The sequence below is a fragment of the Epinephelus moara genome, chromosome 16, assembly GCF_006386435.1.
Source record: "Epinephelus moara isolate mb chromosome 16, YSFRI_EMoa_1.0, whole genome shotgun sequence".
Taxonomy (NCBI): domain Eukaryota; kingdom Metazoa; phylum Chordata; class Actinopteri; order Perciformes; family Serranidae; genus Epinephelus; species Epinephelus moara.
Window position 1 is genome coordinate 48,202,206 of NC_065521.1, and position 16,872 is coordinate 48,219,077.

The following is a 16,872-nucleotide window of genomic DNA, read 5'->3' on the forward strand; positions in this document are numbered from 1 at the left end:
TACCCACCAGTTTGCGGATCCTGTCCAGCACCAGGTCGATGATCTCTTTGCCGATGGTGTAGTGTCCACGGGCGTAGTTGTTGGCAGCATCCTCCTTGCCAGTGATCAGCTGCTCAGGGTGGAACAGCTGGCGGTAGGTCCCAGAGCGCACCTCATCTGATGAGACAAAAACACACATTGAATCAGTTATGGCAACAATTTACACTTTAAGCTTCTTAAATTAATGTTGACACATAATGACACTTACCGATGACAGTGGGCTCCAGGTCGACAAAAACAGCTCTGGGGACGTGCTTTCCAGCTCCAGTCTCACTGAAGAAGGTGTTGAAGGAGTCGTCTCCTCCGCCGATGGTCTTGTCACTGGGCATCTGTCCGTCCGGCTGGATCCCATGTTCCAGGCAGTAAAGCTCCCAGCAGGCATTGCCAATCTGGACACCAGCCTGACCGACGTGGACTGAGATACACTCACGCTGTGGCGAAGAAGAGGAGGATTTGGATTAAAAAATTAATAAATCTAAAGCCTCAATAATACCTCCTTAATTGAAATAGTTTCCATAACAACTGCTTTAACTGTTGAAATATAAGAGCTAAACACACAGCTCTGAAAAAACGAGTACGACACAACCATGGTGTCAAGTTCTTTAACAATAGAAGGTGTTTTTGTCAGAAAGCCTTTAAATGACCTGAAAAATCGCAGTGCATCATGGACCATACAAGAAAGGCCTTTGCTGTGCGTATTTTCTCTGACAAGATGTCTGTCTGAGGTTCAGTTTATCAGTTATTTAACAGGAACACATGAATGTTCTGCTGCCACACAATACCGTCGCATGCAGAGTCACTGTAGGGACAGAGGATTATCTAGGTCAGACACGTTGCAGTGCGCTGTCTCTTTAAGAAGCCACAATACATCCTCCATTGCCGTCCACACCCAATCTCTTAGACTCTTAAACAATAACCCTGGAGATAAAATATATAATATATATGTTACTTACCATGATGGCTCGTCGATATTATGCAATGTAATGAGACAAGCCAGAAGAGGAGTGTTTGTGTCTGAGGGCTGCGGTGTCTGTCTGAGGCTGAGGCTGATCTGCTGATGCACCACACTCAAATATTCTGCCTCTGCAGGAGAACACACGAAGTGCACACAATATAGAAACTCCTCCTCCTACTGCCGCAGTAACCATTTCACATCCAGAACAACTAAGATGCTGCAACTGAGACAGGAGGACTGGGACTGTGTGATGATGAGTTGATGAAGGTCAAATTATATTTTTGAGCAGGAGCACTCAGTCTAGCTGGAGGTGGATTCACATGACATATACTGTCCCTAATGCAGTGATGGAGTATTCAGTGTTCAGTTCTTTTACTGAAGCAAAAGCAGCAACACCACAGTGTAAAAATACTCTGTTACAAGTCCTGCATTCAAAATTAAATAAAAAAAGGTCTCAGCATCAAAATATACCTGAAGTAGCAGGAGTAAACTCATTATGCAGAATGGTTCCTGTCATAATACTGTATGTTATTTAGTTATAATCACTGATGCATTAATGCTTAAGTATAACTACTGTTGCAGCTGATAAGGGTGGGGTTCATTTCTCAAACACTGCCGGCTATCTGAATCCACAAAGCAACCAATAACAAATGTTGTCAGATAAATGTCAGAGTGAAAACTACAATACTGGCTTCCAAACTAGAAGTATAAAACTGCAGAACATGGAAATACTCAAGTAAAGTACCTCAAAATTGTATTTAAGAACAGCACTTGAGTAAATGTACTTTTACTGCTGTGGGAATGCAGAGCATGAACTTGAAAGTCAGCTGTTTTGGCACTGGTTTGACTGGTTGGTCTACCAGCTTAACCATCATCAGAATAGTTCTGCCTGGCAAACACCAGCATAAAACAGCACCCATAAAGGCACATTAGATCACAAGCCTTAGCTGATATAATTTTACGTTATTGGTTCAGTGAACTCAAGTTTTAATTTCAGACCAACCAATGATGCCATTTCTATCCCCCATTTTTTTTATATAACCACTTCTCCACAGTGAAGGCGGCACTGTGGAGAAGTGGTTAGCATTGTCGCCTCACAGCAAGAGGGTTACTGGTTTAAACTCCGGGGTGGGGGAGCCCCTCTGTGTGGAGTTTGCATGTTCTCCCTGTGTCAGCGTCGGTTTCCTCCAGGTGCTCCAGCTTCCTCCCACAGCCCAAAGACATGCAGGTTAATTGGTGACTCTAAATTGGCCGTGAGTGTGAATGGTTGTCTGTCTCTATGTGTCAGCCCTGTGATAGTCTGGCGTCCTGTCCAGGGTGTACCCTGCCTCTCACCCAGTGTCAGCTGGGATAGGCTCCAGGCCCCTTCACGACCCCTAAGAGGATAAGAGGTCATGGAATTGAATGAGTCCCAGTGAGACTGGAAAGCTACTTTTGCAAGGAGTCCTGGCCAAGACTTTAACATAAATAATTGCGAATAAAACACAACAAAACCAGATGACAGATAAAACAATACTAAAATCAGATCATAATACGAACAAAATAAGGGATGCCTTGATCCTTTCTCAAAGATCGGTTTTGAGGCAGGTCAAGGCAATTTCTCACTGATAGGGATCGGTTATATTGAGCTGTGTAGAGCCCAAAATTGCCCCCTGGACAAGACTTTCCTGAAGTGATAGAGAAGAGATAGAGAGGTTATTTTATTCTTCATCAAAACAAAACAAAAATACACAATCTGCAAAAAAAAATTCTTGATGCATTGCAGAGCTATTATAGTATCAGATCAGGACTCAGTGTCTGCACAAACTCAATATATAATGATTCGGATCAGGGGCAAAAAACTTGATTGGGACCTCTCCAAACATACGGGTTGATTAGGGCCAAAAACAAATAAGAATAGAGTCATTTACCAGAGTTTACAGTGGTCCTAAATTCTGCCAGACATATCAGATTCATCGGTGTGATTCATTTTCACAGACTGTTTCAAGTAACTGGAGCAGAAAACATGAAGTTTTTCCATCACTTTAGGGACAGACAGTTTATGTCATGTAAAACTGAGTATTCCAGGTCACAACATAATTTGAACTTCCTGTAATTTGGCTGCACAGCCCTATGGACCAAATCATCAACTCATCATCACACAGTCCCAGTCCTCCTGTCTCAGTTGCAGCATCTTAGTTGCTCTGGATGTGAAATGGTTACTGCGGCAGGAGGAGGAGGAGGAGTCTCTATATATTGTGCACTTCATCTGTTCTCCTGCAGAGGCAGAATACGTGAGTGTGGTGCATCATCAGCAGAGCGGCCTCAGCTTCAGACAGACACCGCAGCCTTCAGACGCAAACACTCCTCTGGCTTGTCTCATTACATTGCATAATACCGACGAGCCATCATGGTAAGTAACATGTTAGATATTTTATTTCAAGAGTTTTTGTTTGACAGTCATAGAAGGGGCGTAAAGGAGGTGGCTCATATGATATTTCTGTGACGTCACCCTTTCTTCTCTTCAGCACAGCTCATGCTTTATAGAGACGTAGTGTGATGCACCCCTGCACTGTGAGCCAACGCCTCTTTTTAATCAGCTTGACTAGCTGCACACTAATTCTGTTGCTGTTTCTTCATTTTGATTCTAAGACCCTTTTTGCAGCTTTAATATAAATATTATTATAAGATGATTTTATGTTATATTATTCATCCCACTGACTGCCTATAAAACCTTCCATTCTAACATTAATGGGAGACTTTTGTTCCCAGTGAGGATGTGAAAATGGCTTTTTAAAGAGACAGCACACTGCAACATGTCTGACCCACATAAGCCTCTGTCTCTACTGTAACTCTGCATGAAATAGACAGAATCTGATGTGGCAGCAGAAAATGCATGTGTTCCTGAGAGAAAAAAAAATACGACTGAACCTCAGGCAGACATGATGTCATAGAAAATGAGCAGAGTAAAGGCTTGTCAAGCAGGGCGGGGTGACTGGATTGAAACAGTCCATGATGCACTGTGAATTTTCAGGTCATTTAAAGGCTTTGTGACAAAAGGGCCCTCTATTTCTGAAGAACTTTAAGTTAGAAGTTTAGCTCTTATATTTCAACAATTAGTAGCAGTTGTTATGAATATAATTTATTTTGAAAGAGGTATTTTTAAGGCTCAAGATGTGTAAATTTTGTAATCCATATCTTTCTCTTCTTCGCCACAGCGTGAGTGTATCTCCATCCACGTCGGTCAGGCGGGTGTCCAGATTGGCAATGCCTGCTGGGAGCTTTACTGCCTGGAACATGGGATCCAGCCGGACGGACAGATGCCCAGTGACAAGACCATCGGCGGAGGAGACGACTCCTTCAACACCTTCTTCAGTGAGACTGGAGCTGGAAAGCACGTCCCCAGAGCTGTTTTTGTCGACCTGGAGCCCACTGTCATCGGTAAGTGTCGTCTCTTCTGGCTGAACATTAATTTAGGTGAATTGAAGTGACATATCTGAACAGTGTAAAATAACTGGCTCCATATTTTTCTCTCCTCAGATGAGGTGCGCACTGGGACCTACCGCCAGCTGTTCCACCCTGAGCAGCTGATCACTGGCAAGGAGGATGCTGCCAACAACTACGCCCGTGGACACTACACCATCGGCAAAGAGATCATCGACCTGGTGCTGGACAGGATCCGCAAACTGGTGGGTAACTTGATATCAGGAGGGATTGATTCCTAGTTCTGCTCTAGAGTATCCGATTAAATGACATAGCTGTATCTCATATGTGATCAGTGTCTCTCCCTCTGTGTCCTCAGGCTGACCAGTGCACCGGCCTTCAGGGCTTCCTGGTTTTCCACAGCTTCGGAGGTGGCACCGGCTCTGGTTTCACCTCCCTGCTGATGGAGCGTCTGTCCGTGGACTACGGCAAGAAGTCCAAGCTGGAGTTCTCCATCTACCCAGCTCCCCAGGTGTCCACCGCTGTGGTGGAGCCCTACAACTCCATCCTGACCACCCACACCACCCTGGAGCACTCTGACTGTGCCTTCATGGTAGATAACGAGGCCATCTACGATATCTGCCGCAGGAACCTCGATATCGAGCGTCCCACTTACACCAACCTGAACAGGCTGATCAGTCAGATTGTGTCCTCCATCACTGCGTCCCTTCGTTTCGATGGTGCCCTCAATGTTGATCTGACAGAGTTCCAGACCAACTTGGTGCCATATCCCCGTATCCACTTCCCTCTGGCCACCTATGCCCCTGTCATCTCTGCTGAGAAGGCTTACCATGAGCAGTTAACGGTGTCAGAAATCACCAACGCCTGCTTTGAGCCTGCCAATCAATTGGTAAAATGTGACCCTCGCCACGGCAAATACATGGCTTGTTGCCTTTTGTATCGTGGTGATGTGGTGCCCAAAGATGTCAATGCTGCCATTGCCACCATTAAAACCAAGCGCTCCATCCAGTTTGTGGACTGGTGCCCCACTGGTTTCAAGGTGGGCATCAACTACCAGCCGCCCACTGTAGTTCCTGGTGGAGACCTGGCCAAGGTCCAGAGGGCTGTGTGCATGCTGAGCAACACCACTGCTATTGCAGAGGCCTGGGCTCGGCTGGACCACAAGTTTGATCTGATGTACGCTAAGCGTGCCTTTGTTCACTGGTATGTGGGTGAGGGTATGGAGGAGGGAGAGTTCTCTGAGGCCAGAGAAGACATGGCAGCTCTGGAGAAGGATTATGAGGAGGTTGGAGTTGACTCCATCGAGGGTGAGGGAGAGGAGGAGGGAGAGGAGTAGGGCCTACTTACTAAGATCAGTGTGTCATTCCTGAACAACAGTCAGGAGCACAGCATCTTGAATTTCTGTTTAGATGCTTCACATTGTGTTTGTGGTCTAGAATCTCGATGCATAACTTTAGTTGTAAAAAGCCATTTGATGCTTTATTCACTGTTAATAAATCCTGCCAAAAATATTGACCTTTTGTCTTGTTTTTCATACTGCACTAACATCTGTGAGGACTTCTGATCTGTTGAAGTTCTGACTTCAGTTTGCAGGATCATTCTTGATGACAGAGAGGTGAACTTAAGTTTTGAAATGAAAAATTAAACAAAAAGGATTTATTTCCAATCATATGGAGACCTCTGGTGGCCGGGGTGAGAAAAAAGGGTCAAAGCCAGTTCAGAAGGAAGACTGTTACCACAACCAGGGGCGTAACAGTGTAGGCTTTGGGGTTGCACAACACCAGCGTGTGAGAACAGGCCCTTGTAACACATACAGATTGCTAACTCAGAAATACAGCCATGTTCAAAGAAGAACTTATGTTAGATGAAAAAACTGGGGCTATTCTGTAATAAAATCATATGTTTACATAAACTACAAAACCACAAATAAATGGTAAAAATATGAATGAATGAACGAATGAATACGTTTTATTTCGGTTACAGACATTTGGAGAAACAAAGATTATTGCACACAAATTTTCTTACACGCAATAACAAAAAAAGGAGTAGGCTGAAGCCCAAGGTTTATTTTTGCCTATTCTATATCAACCAAAGGATAACCCAGAAAATCAACAATTCCAAAGAAAGGAAATAAATTAATAATTAAAAAGATTAATCTTCCGTTCTTTTTACATTTTGATCATTTTAACATTATAATTTATCATTTTATAAACTTTTCTATAATAATAAGGAAAAGAAAAATGACATCTGATTAATTTTCATGTGATTGGTGATGTTGGTTCTTTTTAATTTTTTTAATATGAAAATTTAATTAAGATGATTTTAGCTGCTTATTTATTTGTTGTTAAGGCATCTACAGCTCTAACTATGCTTGTGAAAGACTCTTGAGCTCACTCATTTGGCTGCACTTAATTAGTTTTGGAAAGACTGTCACGGCTGTCTCTTACAGATCCACCTGCTTGCTCCTGAATTTCCATTTAAGAGTTGAAATCTGGATTTATCTTGAAGAATTTTTGTATAACAACCAGCAGTAGAATGTAACTAAGTACATTAAAGTCATGCACTTCAGTACAACTTTGACATTTGTACTTTACTTAAGTATTTCTATTTTATACAAGTTTATACTTCTACTCCATATGTGTGTGTGTGTGTGTGTGTGTGAGTAAAGTAAGATCAAAATATACTTAAAGTACCAAAGTAAAAAATAAAAGTACCCATTGTTACACCCCACCCTTCGGCGGCCCTATGGGGCAAACAAAACTCCAACACTGACCCAAAATAACCTCATAAACACCTTTAAACACTCAAATCTATGGACTTCATCACAAGTAAAACAAGCAAACAAGACAAAAAAAATCCAGGCTGACAGGCAGCAGGACCAACAGTCTCCACACCAAAGGGCCTCTCTCCTTTGCTGCTGGCACAGGAGGTCTTAAACACCTCCTCCACACCAGGTGCACTGCACCTTGTAAAGTAACGCCGCACACCTGGGCAGATCTACAATGGAGGGAAAAGGGACAGCAGCAGAAAACACATACACAGTCGTAACACCCATTATGCAGAATGTCCCATTTCAGAGTAATACAGGCTGTATTTCATGACTTGCCCATTATTTCCCCCAGTGCGTAAGGTAGTTACCACGGGCCCCAGTGCACACTATTGTGACGGGCCCCAGTGCACGCTAGTTACTATTTATGAAGCGCACACACACCACAGACAAATGATTATAAAAAAAGCCAAAGGAATCTCATTTAAAGAGCCCTGCTACTTTTGTCTCTTGTTCGTTTCTCTGTTGTCATGTCTCACTGCCGCTTTTCTGTTTAAAAGGTATGACTGCTCGCTGGACTTGTAGACGTGCTCAGCTGTTAGATTTGCACTCAACAGATTTTGCACCTAAACTAGCTACTGGATCATTTTATTTTGTCACATGATCAAATAAAGACTTGACGTTAGACAACATTAACATACATGCTACCCAACGATCATCATTGTATGCCTGTATATGACAAAAATATACAAGAAAATAAGAAATTGTTTATTGAGTTCAACAGATTTTTTTTTCCAATCATTTATTTATGTGTTTTTAACCTTTTAGAAACACCCTCAAACGAGTACATGGACAGTAAAGACATGGTAAAATCCTAGTTGTAATACCTGATAGTAAAATAAATAAATAAATAAATAAACAGACAATAATTTTTTTTTAAATAAAATTAAAAAAACAAAACAATGGTCAGTGAAAATTGGTTCATTTCTTCAGAGTCAGAGCACACATAAGCCGACATAATCCGGCTAAGTGGGTAGTCAGAGATCCATAAGGGGTTCCAATGTTCTCAGGAAGACTTCCCCTTTAGTTTTTAATATGTAAATGTGTTGTTCCAATTGTATTGTGTTGTTCAATATTTGTTTGAACAAGTTTAATGTTGGGGGTCTTTCCTAGTTCCAGCTGAGCAAAATGCACTTCTTTGGCATGGCATTATGCATTATGTCCTATTCAGTTCCATACCAAAGAGGTACCATACTGGGGAAATGTCAGATGGAGTCCTCAAGACCTTAGCAGTCAAATCATGCACCTCTTTCCAAAAATGTTTTAGTTTTCTGCATTCCCAGAAAACATGAATGACTGACCCTGTACATGTTTTAGATCTGTGACATTTAGAGGATGAGTTAGGATATATCTTACTCAGACGTAATGGGGTAAGATACATCCTGTGCATATATTTATAATTCTGTTCAATTATTTTATTGCACAACAATAAAGAGAAGACATTCTGTCATATACTTTCCCACTGATCATCAGTAAACTAAGTAAACAGATTTTTAATATAGTTTATTTATAGTGTTGATAGTTTATGTAGATCGCTACTGACTATTTTACCAAAAATAAAAAGAGAGAAAAGACAAGGAAATCATGACGGAGATGCGTTTGCATTTTTGAGGGAATACAGCCCAAAGAAAATGGCCCCATTTTTAATTCAATGATTTCTTCTCTGAACACAGGTGCAGTTGTGTGGTGTTAGTCTGAGGCCATTAGTGGCCGTTTTGGTAAGGAACTGGAACCAGAGCGAGTGAGACAGGATCCGGAATTCGATGGATGCACCTTTCCGTCAAAATAAAAGCACCAAGCTTATAAAAATGCGGTGAAACTTTTTAATTTAAAGAATATAATTTACAGGAAAAGCCCCAAGCCATTAAGTTAATCGATTTTCTTACACCCCTCATCACCCCAAATCGATGGTGCACCAGAATTTAAAGTTTTACTTTGGTGAACACTTTTACTTTGGTGAATTTGGTGAATTCCGCATTCGCTCTCTAGACCGGAACCAGAATCCAGACAAAATTCAGAGTGAATAGAAACCAGGCTCTTCGCCTTACATGAAGAGCCTGACGCAAGGCTAGTGTGGTGGTAATCTGAATCATTTGCAAGGACCCCCCCACCCCAGGGACTCCAGGGGCCCCAGTACAACCGCACAGCCTCCACTGTCTATATTTACGCCCCTGATTTCTCCATTAATGTCTTCATCACTGTAATGTTGGAGCTGGCAAAGGTGGGATTAAGTTTTATTACTTCATATAGCCTACCACTGGGTAGGTTGAGAATCTGCCTTGGAGGATCAAGTTGCATCTTGTCTTAAACTTACCATACAACATAATTCACTTGTGATTATACTTTGTATTAATGTGACTGCAAAGTAATGAATATAGTGGAGTACCAACTATAATATTTGCCCCTGAATTGTAATAATGGAGCAGAAGTGTAGAGATGGCGAGGGCGGAAATACTCAAGCGAAGTATAAGTATGTCACAACCGTACTAAAGTACAGTACTCGAGTAAATGTACTCACTTAGTTTTTGTTGATTTAAATAAGAAAATGGACAAATGTGACACAACAGAGACTCTGCAATAACTATATTTAGCAGATATACAGACAGACGATACAGAAGAAAAGCGGTAATGATCAGAAATCGGTTTAAAAGTATCCACTTCCGGTCCGAAGTTGTCAGTTATGATTACTCAATTTTCCAGCAGAGCTCGTGGCGCATATGATATTTCAGTTCATCCAATAGGAAGCGCGCTCAAGTGACTTCGGACCAATCAGATTCAGCAGCACTTTTCCGCCGGTTAGAGGAGTATAAATGAGCCCGCCCAGAGAAAACGCGTCAGTTACTTCTTACGCTGGTCTCCTAACTGCCTGCCGTGAGAGTTAACCGTACCTCTTCCTCCTCTTTAACAAAACTGTAAGACACTTCACAGCTTCAGGAAACATGGTAAGTTGTAAACCAAGGTTTTATTTTACTTATTGTGTGCTAATTTAGCTCAGTTCACCGCTCTGAAAGTGTGTCACCACGTGGCAACTCAGTTTTACTAAGCGGTTTAAGTATGAGGAAGTAGCATTAACTGTCGACGTTAAAACAAAAAGTTAAAGGTAATGGACAGTTGACCAAACTTCGGCCTCGGTGGGTCGTTTTTTAACTGTAGTGTTGGTAAGTTTAAATGATAATTCGACAGGGCACAGCCCAAATTATGGATAAGTCGTGGCTGCCAGCTTCCGGCTTTCTTGTCTGTACATTGACCCAGTTAGCAAAGGTCGGTGTGCTTTCAGCCTGAACATTCAGACTACCCTCTGTTTGAAGAGGCCCTTATGAAAGGGCAACCACAGGCTTTTTAAACAAAACCTATTCACTAAAAGCTTAATGGGGCTTGTACATGTAATCTTTGATGTTGTAAAGGCCTCACTTTGTATGAAAGTCCTGAACTCCAGCTGTGTTTGGTTTGTTTCACCACAGAGCTTTGATGTGGATGTTTTCAATGAACCAGTTTTTTTCTTGAGCATATTTTAAGTCTGATCAACCGCTCCCTAAGTTTTTCCCCCTTTTTAAGGAGTGTTTGCTGTGAGGCTAAATGACTGCATCAGGTGATGTTCGTCATGATGTTTTGGTATCTGGTGCTTCACACTAGAGCCTTTGTCTCCTGATTTGAATCTTGCATTAGCCCCAGAGCCGTGCTCAACATGTGACGAGTGGCCTCCAGCATCTGATTTGTTAAAATTACCACCACAACCAGCCTTTTTGAATAACATATATACTTTCTGATCAACAACCTTTTTTCTTTCCACAGCGTGAGTGTATCTCCGTGCACGTTGGTCAGGCTGGTGTCCAGATTGGCAATGCCTGCTGGGAGCTTTACTGCCTGGAACATGGGATCCAGCCGGACGGACAGACGCCCAGTGACAAGTCCATCGGCGGAGGAGACGACTCCTTCAACACCTTCTTCAGTGAGACTGGAGCTGGAAAGCACGTCCCCAGAGCTGTTTTTGTCGACCTGGAGCCCACTGTCATCGGTAAACTCTCATAAAATATAAATTTAAAAAAAAAATATTTGCTGCTTTTGTGTAGTTTTTTTCCCTTCTGTCAAACTCTCCTATAATTTATTTTTATTTCTCTCTTCAGATGAGGTGCGCACTGGGATCTACCGCCAGCTGTTCCACCCTGAGCAGCTGATCACTGGCAAGGAGGATGCTGCCAACAACTACGCCCGTGGACACTACACCATCGGCAAAGAGATCATCGACCTGGTGCTGGACAGGATCCGCAAACTGGTGGGTATATTTAGAGTGTAAAATAATTTAAAATTTGCTTTAGAATATCAATATTTTAATTTAAGTTTTTCTATTATTGCTCTACATGTTTGTATCTTGTATTACATCTTTTGTTCGTACCTGTTTTGTGTACTGTTTGCACCTTTGTTCACAACTTTGTTTTGTACTGGGTACAGGAAAACACAATTTCAATAGTCTATTATCTCACTGTATAGATGGATGAATTCTCTTAAGACACATTTGTCTTTATTTTATTCTTTTATTTTGGTGTGTAACAAACTAAATATGGGAAAAATGAAGTACCACAAAATACAAGAATCCTGAGATAAAATAGAAAAGTTTACAAAAAAAACTTGTATAATGTCTATAAAAGTTAGTATTCTGAATGTAACACTGTAACTCGTATCTCATATGTGATCAGTGTGTCTCCCTCTGTGTCCTCAGGCTGACCAGTGCACCGGTCTTCAGGGCTTCCTGGTTTTCCACAGCTTCGGAGGTGGCACCGGCTCTGGTTTCACCTCCCTGCTGATGGAGCGTCTGTCCGTGGACTACGGCAAGAAGTCCAAGCTGGAGTTCTCCATCTACCCAGCTCCCCAGGTGTCCACCGCTGTGGTGGAGCCCTACAACTCCATCCTGACCACCCACACCACCCTGGAGCACTCTGACTGTGCCTTCATGGTAGATAACGAGGCCATCTACGATATCTGCCGCAGGAACCTCGATATCGAGCGTCCCAGTTACACCAACCTGAACAGGCTGATCAGTCAGATTGTGTCCTCCATCACTGCGTCCCTTCGTTTCGATGGCGCCCTCAATGTTGATCTGACAGAGTTCCAGACCAACTTGGTGCCATATCCCCGTATCCACTTCCCTCTGGCCACCTATGCCCCTGTCATCTCTGCTGAGAAGGCTTACCATGAGCAGTTAACGGTGTCAGAAATCACCAACGCCTGCTTTGAGCCTGCCAATCAGATGGTGAAATGTGACCCTCGCCACGGCAAATACATGGCTTGTTGCCTTTTGTATCGTGGTGATGTGGTGCCCAAAGATGTCAATGCTGCCATTGCCACCATTAAAACCAAGCGCTCCATCCAGTTTGTGGACTGGTGCCCCACTGGTTTCAAGGTGGGCATCAACTACCAGCCGCCCACTGTAGTTCCTGGTGGAGACCTGGCCAAGGTCCAGAGGGCTGTGTGCATGCTGAGCAACACCACTGCTATTGCAGAGGCCTGGGCTCGGCTGGACCACAAGTTTGATCTGATGTACGCTAAGCGTGCCTTTGTTCACTGGTATGTGGGTGAGGGTATGGAGGAGGGAGAGTTCTCTGAGGCCAGAGAAGACATGGCAGCTCTGGAGAAGGATTATGAGGAGGTTGGCACTGATAGTCTGGGAGAGGATGATGATGAGGGAGAGGAGTATTAAACGGCATGCATTCCACTTTATTGATCACAGATCTGTGCCTTTAATTCATGATTAAATAAAGTTTGTTCATGGACTGAACTTGTTTGCTGTGTTTCATGCTCTCACGATTAAAACACTCGGCACAACTTTAATCTGAAAGGTTTTGACTGCAGAGATGATGATGCTCACTTTAGTCACTTGGGGGCAGTAGTGTTCAACAAATGTTTGAACTACACACCATTGCTGAAATGGCAAACTCAATTTGTTGCAGGTTGTTCAACAACTAAATGACTTTTTCAGCATCAGATGTTCTCTGCATACCATTTGCAGTGGTCACATTTCCAAATTAAAGGCTTGTTTGTGCTTTACGTGAGAAGAATCGAGGACTAAACCCAGTCTGGTTTAAAATAGGGAGTGGTATTCACTGTGGCCCAGGGGAGGGATGGGGGGGCTTCTCATAGTGGCAGACAGGTGGTGTTTAAAAATACTTAGTTCTGCTGTTACCAGACTGGATAATGGACGATAATGTCTGAAAATCTGGGAGTGAATTTAGAAACTTGTAAAGCCAAAATTGGGAGAGGCAACATAATCTTAGCAAAAGGAGGTGAAGATGCATTTGAAAGACTTTTGGTACCAAGCTACAGATATTCAAACATAATTTTTTCTCCTTCCAGATACCTGAATGTGTTCTGGTTGATAAAGTGCTGATCAAATGCCATTGCATTAAAAACAGCTGTATACAACTAATCCTGTATGGAGGAGATGTGATTGTTATTGTTGTATGGCATGGCTCAGATTAACTCTATGTGGAACATTAACAAATGCAGAGAACGGATGCCATATAACTTTCTTTTATCCGGTTTGACATATTACCAAATTCTTTGCTGCTCTAAAACTAGTTGCTGGTGACTGGACAACACAACTTGCAGTGTAGACAACTTTCTTTTTAGAGCTGTAAAGAATTGATTTCCTCAGTGGTGTTAGACCTGGGCGTCTGAGGCCTTGACCTGTAATATTTTATCAATAGCCTTGGATTATTTTTGGACCCTGAAAGTAAGAATAGGCCTAAAAAAGCCCTAGTTCATCCACGCGTTTAGGCTCTCAAAAAAATATATCCTTTTGGGTTCTTTGTGTCATTTAAGCAGCACATTTTGTGTCAGTATGTTTCCTATGACCTGTATTCCAAACACACACCATGTGAAACTGTATGTGGGCAACTGTGCACTCAATGGGTATGGACTAGTTAATATTATTTTTATAATATAATCCAACAACCACCATAGAACTTTTCAACCACCCTGTCTGCAATCAAATGTTGAAACAGCTCCTGGATCCTGCGTTTGAATGTGCGCCCCAACATCAGATGTTCTGTGAGCCAGCCGCAGCATAACTGGTGCTGGACCATCTCTAACCAAAACATAACACGTTCACAAGTGTTGTAAAAGTTTTTTTATTTTCATCTTTGTAATTTTGACCAGGTTTGGCTACACAAATGCATTTCTTCAAAGTCAGCAATGTTACTTGGGTTTATTAAATGCACTAAAACAGACAAAAACAAAATGGCTTTTACATGACACTGACCTACATGAAGTTTTATTGCACTTACCACTGAGTTCCTCTGACAACTGCCTCTTCTCTTATTATTAATAAATGCATTTTGTAGATTTAGGATCAACTATCAGGCAAAAATGTATTTCTAATATGATAATTTTTTTTTGTATATTTTCCTTTTTGGCATGAAAACAATGCACAACCAGCGGTCTGTGTGTTCATTTGCAAACTCAAAAACAACTTCAGCTCAAAGAACAAAGGAAGAATATTCTGGAGAGCGCTCTCTTCTCAGTGTAAGACATGGAGTTAGGAACCACTTGAGCTTTTTTTCTCCATCTCACAATCACGAGGTAATCTTGACTTCTTTTTGGGAAATAAATAAATTTAGGGTTACGTGTTTTGCCTACAACAGAATATGTTGAATGCTGAAAAAGACGTGCACTTCAAAACGGTACAAAAACACAGACGCATACACACAAAGTGCCCTCATGCGTACAAAAGTTGAACTCATATTTGGCTCTAAAGCACAACAGGCCCTGAATATAAGGCAGCGTGGAACAGAGAGGACAGTTTACTACACTGAAACATACATGAAACTATGAGTAGCTCACAGGCAAACACGCCATCGCAACCCGCTTCCTGCTGCTAAATCTGTAGACTGAGAAACCAACAACATACAGTGATTGCTTTAAATAAGATAAATCCCACCCTTCATTTTCTGCTTGCACGTTCTATTGCAAAACATACACAACCCATTTAAAACCACCTGGGTGCCAAAACAGCATTGCATGACATACAGTACAGTGACACTCATAAGCTTACTATTTTCCTTCTCTATTTATTTGGTTTATCAGCTCCCAAACCAAAGCAGCAGAATGACAATAAATGCATATAAATCCCAGTGAAAATAGAAAGTTTCACAGTGTAGTACACCCCAGTCTCAAATGCAATTAGCCAAAATGTAACTCTAGAGAGGAGTCTTAAGAGACAGAGGAGCAACAAGATGAAAACAATAAACTGGCTTTACAGCAGCGTTGGATTACAGTTTGTTCTGGAGACACATTCAGACTTAATGAATCTCCTTCAGCTCTCTAACCACACACCGAACATTGCAGATGATTAAAACAATGACACTTATAACTCCTAAATCTGTCACACGTCTGCTGCAGTTGAATTTGTGTCTCAACAATCAAGTTTAAGGCAAAGTGGAGAGAATATTTCATCATAAAACAAACAAACATATGTGACAAAGTGTATTTACCTACTGAGATTGTCTAATCAGCCGGAGCGTGCCGATTAAGGATTGAGTTTAAAGCCTCTTTTTTTTTTTGTCATTTTGCAAAGATGTTGACACACTTGTGACACACTGTGGCAAAGTTAAACTGAGACATCTCGAGTGCTGCTTCTCCAGCGTAAGCACCGAGGACATGCTCTACCATCCAGCCCCGACTTTAACATACAAACATCATCGTATTCAGATGTTCTGAATCTGTTTCGTGTCCTTCAGTTTGTCAAACCTCTGGAAAGAGAGGAGCTTCACAGAGCCTCACACAGTCACACCAACGAAAACCTTTACAGGGGCCGCGGCGGTCTGCGTGAGGCTTCTATTTCTCCTCAGCGGTCATCTTTGATCTCTGGTCCTAACTGAGGAGGGGGCAGGCTGACTCTCTCCAACACTGCTGGTGACCTGCGGCAGAAATTCTTTTAATGCACTCCTTTTCACTTCAATATGTATATTTTACTTTTTTTCCAGCATCATGTTTATTCATTACCTGAGATGGTGGACGATGTCTCATGACAAAATGTGTACGAAGAGAATGGCGAGGCCGATGTTGAGCAGAATGACCATGCAGATCATTATGGTGTTTGGGCCCTTGAAAAGAAAGGAACATGTGAGGCCAGTGAATTCAGTTTCACACCTTGTGAACATGTGGAATTACTGGTGGTGTTTGAAACTATAAAGAAATACTTCACCCCTTGAATGATCATTTGTATATCAGTTACAAAATTCCGCTCCATTACAACTCACAAGGTTCACTGACAAAACAACTGTCTTATACTAAACACGTTTTCCAAACAAATATAACATGCTAACATTATTAGCACAAGCCTATGGCATTTTACATTGTATAAATTAGCCTAGCGACGAGTGGATCATTCCTCTACTATGAAGCCAGGATAAATCACACAGAAGACTTAAAATACTATTTTTGTGGAGGCTTTACTGTCTTCACAGTTTATTGTTTCTTATCTGTGACATTGAAGTAAATAAACGCTTCATTTCCACTGAGGCAATATAAAAAAATAGACAGGAAGTCTACATCACTGCAATTTGTAGTTACATTTCTGGGAAGGTGCATGTCAGGCTATGCTGTAGGGTATGGCATAGACTCTACCTTGACG

General features: G+C 42.0%; 4 protein-coding genes across 4 annotated transcripts in view; 2 read left to right on the top strand and 2 right to left on the bottom strand.

Annotated features, from left to right (window-relative positions):
* Positions 1-1,146, bottom strand: part of LOC126402380 (tubulin alpha-1B chain-like) — a 2,114-nt gene extending 968 nt beyond the window's left edge. Inside the window, exons 1-3 of the mRNA XM_050064281.1 lie at positions 993-1,146; positions 248-470; positions 8-156 (exon numbers count right to left, since the gene is read on the bottom strand). Coding sequence (XP_049920238.1) covers positions 8-156; positions 248-470; positions 993-995 — 375 coding nt within the window. The 5' untranslated portion in view covers positions 996-1,146. The remainder of the gene's footprint in view (positions 1-7; positions 157-247; positions 471-992) is intronic.
* A 2,089-nt stretch (positions 1,147-3,235) lies between these two features.
* On the top strand, positions 3,236-5,928 carry LOC126402634 (tubulin alpha chain-like). The gene is made up of 4 exons (XM_050064770.1): positions 3,236-3,386; positions 4,192-4,414; positions 4,514-4,662; positions 4,776-5,928. Exons 1-4 carry the CDS (start codon positions 3,384-3,386, stop codon positions 5,751-5,753), a joined length of 1,353 nt encoding a protein of 450 aa, XP_049920727.1. The 5' UTR covers positions 3,236-3,383; the 3' UTR covers positions 5,754-5,928.
* Positions 5,929-10,031: 4,103 nt separating this feature from the next.
* On the top strand, positions 10,032-13,017 carry LOC126402635 (tubulin alpha-1C chain-like). The gene is made up of 4 exons (XM_050064771.1): positions 10,032-10,186; positions 11,037-11,259; positions 11,369-11,517; positions 11,962-13,017. The coding sequence occupies exons 1-4, from the start codon at positions 10,184-10,186 to the stop codon at positions 12,937-12,939; spliced, it is 1,353 nt and encodes a 450-aa protein (XP_049920728.1). The 5' UTR covers positions 10,032-10,183; the 3' UTR covers positions 12,940-13,017.
* Positions 13,018-13,147: 130 nt separating this feature from the next.
* The window catches only part of jph2 (junctophilin 2), a 32,535-nt gene continuing 28,810 nt past the window's right edge, over positions 13,148-16,872 (bottom strand). The window contains exons 5-6 of the mRNA XM_050064766.1: positions 16,242-16,342; positions 13,148-16,156 (exon numbers count right to left, since the gene is read on the bottom strand). Coding sequence (XP_049920723.1) covers positions 16,262-16,342 — 81 coding nt within the window. The 3' untranslated portion in view covers positions 13,148-16,156; positions 16,242-16,261. The remainder of the gene's footprint in view (positions 16,157-16,241; positions 16,343-16,872) is intronic.

Coding starts and splice junctions, on each gene's coding strand:
- LOC126402634 (XM_050064770.1), top strand. Junction 4,415..4,513: donor CCTGGAGCCCACTGTCATCG/GTAAGTGTCGTC, acceptor TTCTCTCCTCAG/ATGAGGTGCGCACTGGGACC. Junction 4,663..4,775: donor TGGACAGGATCCGCAAACTG/GTGGGTAACTTG, acceptor CTGTGTCCTCAG/GCTGACCAGTGCACCGGCCT.
- LOC126402635 (XM_050064771.1), top strand. Junction 11,260..11,368: donor CCTGGAGCCCACTGTCATCG/GTAAACTCTCAT, acceptor TTCTCTCTTCAG/ATGAGGTGCGCACTGGGATC. Junction 11,518..11,961: donor TGGACAGGATCCGCAAACTG/GTGGGTATATTT, acceptor CTGTGTCCTCAG/GCTGACCAGTGCACCGGTCT.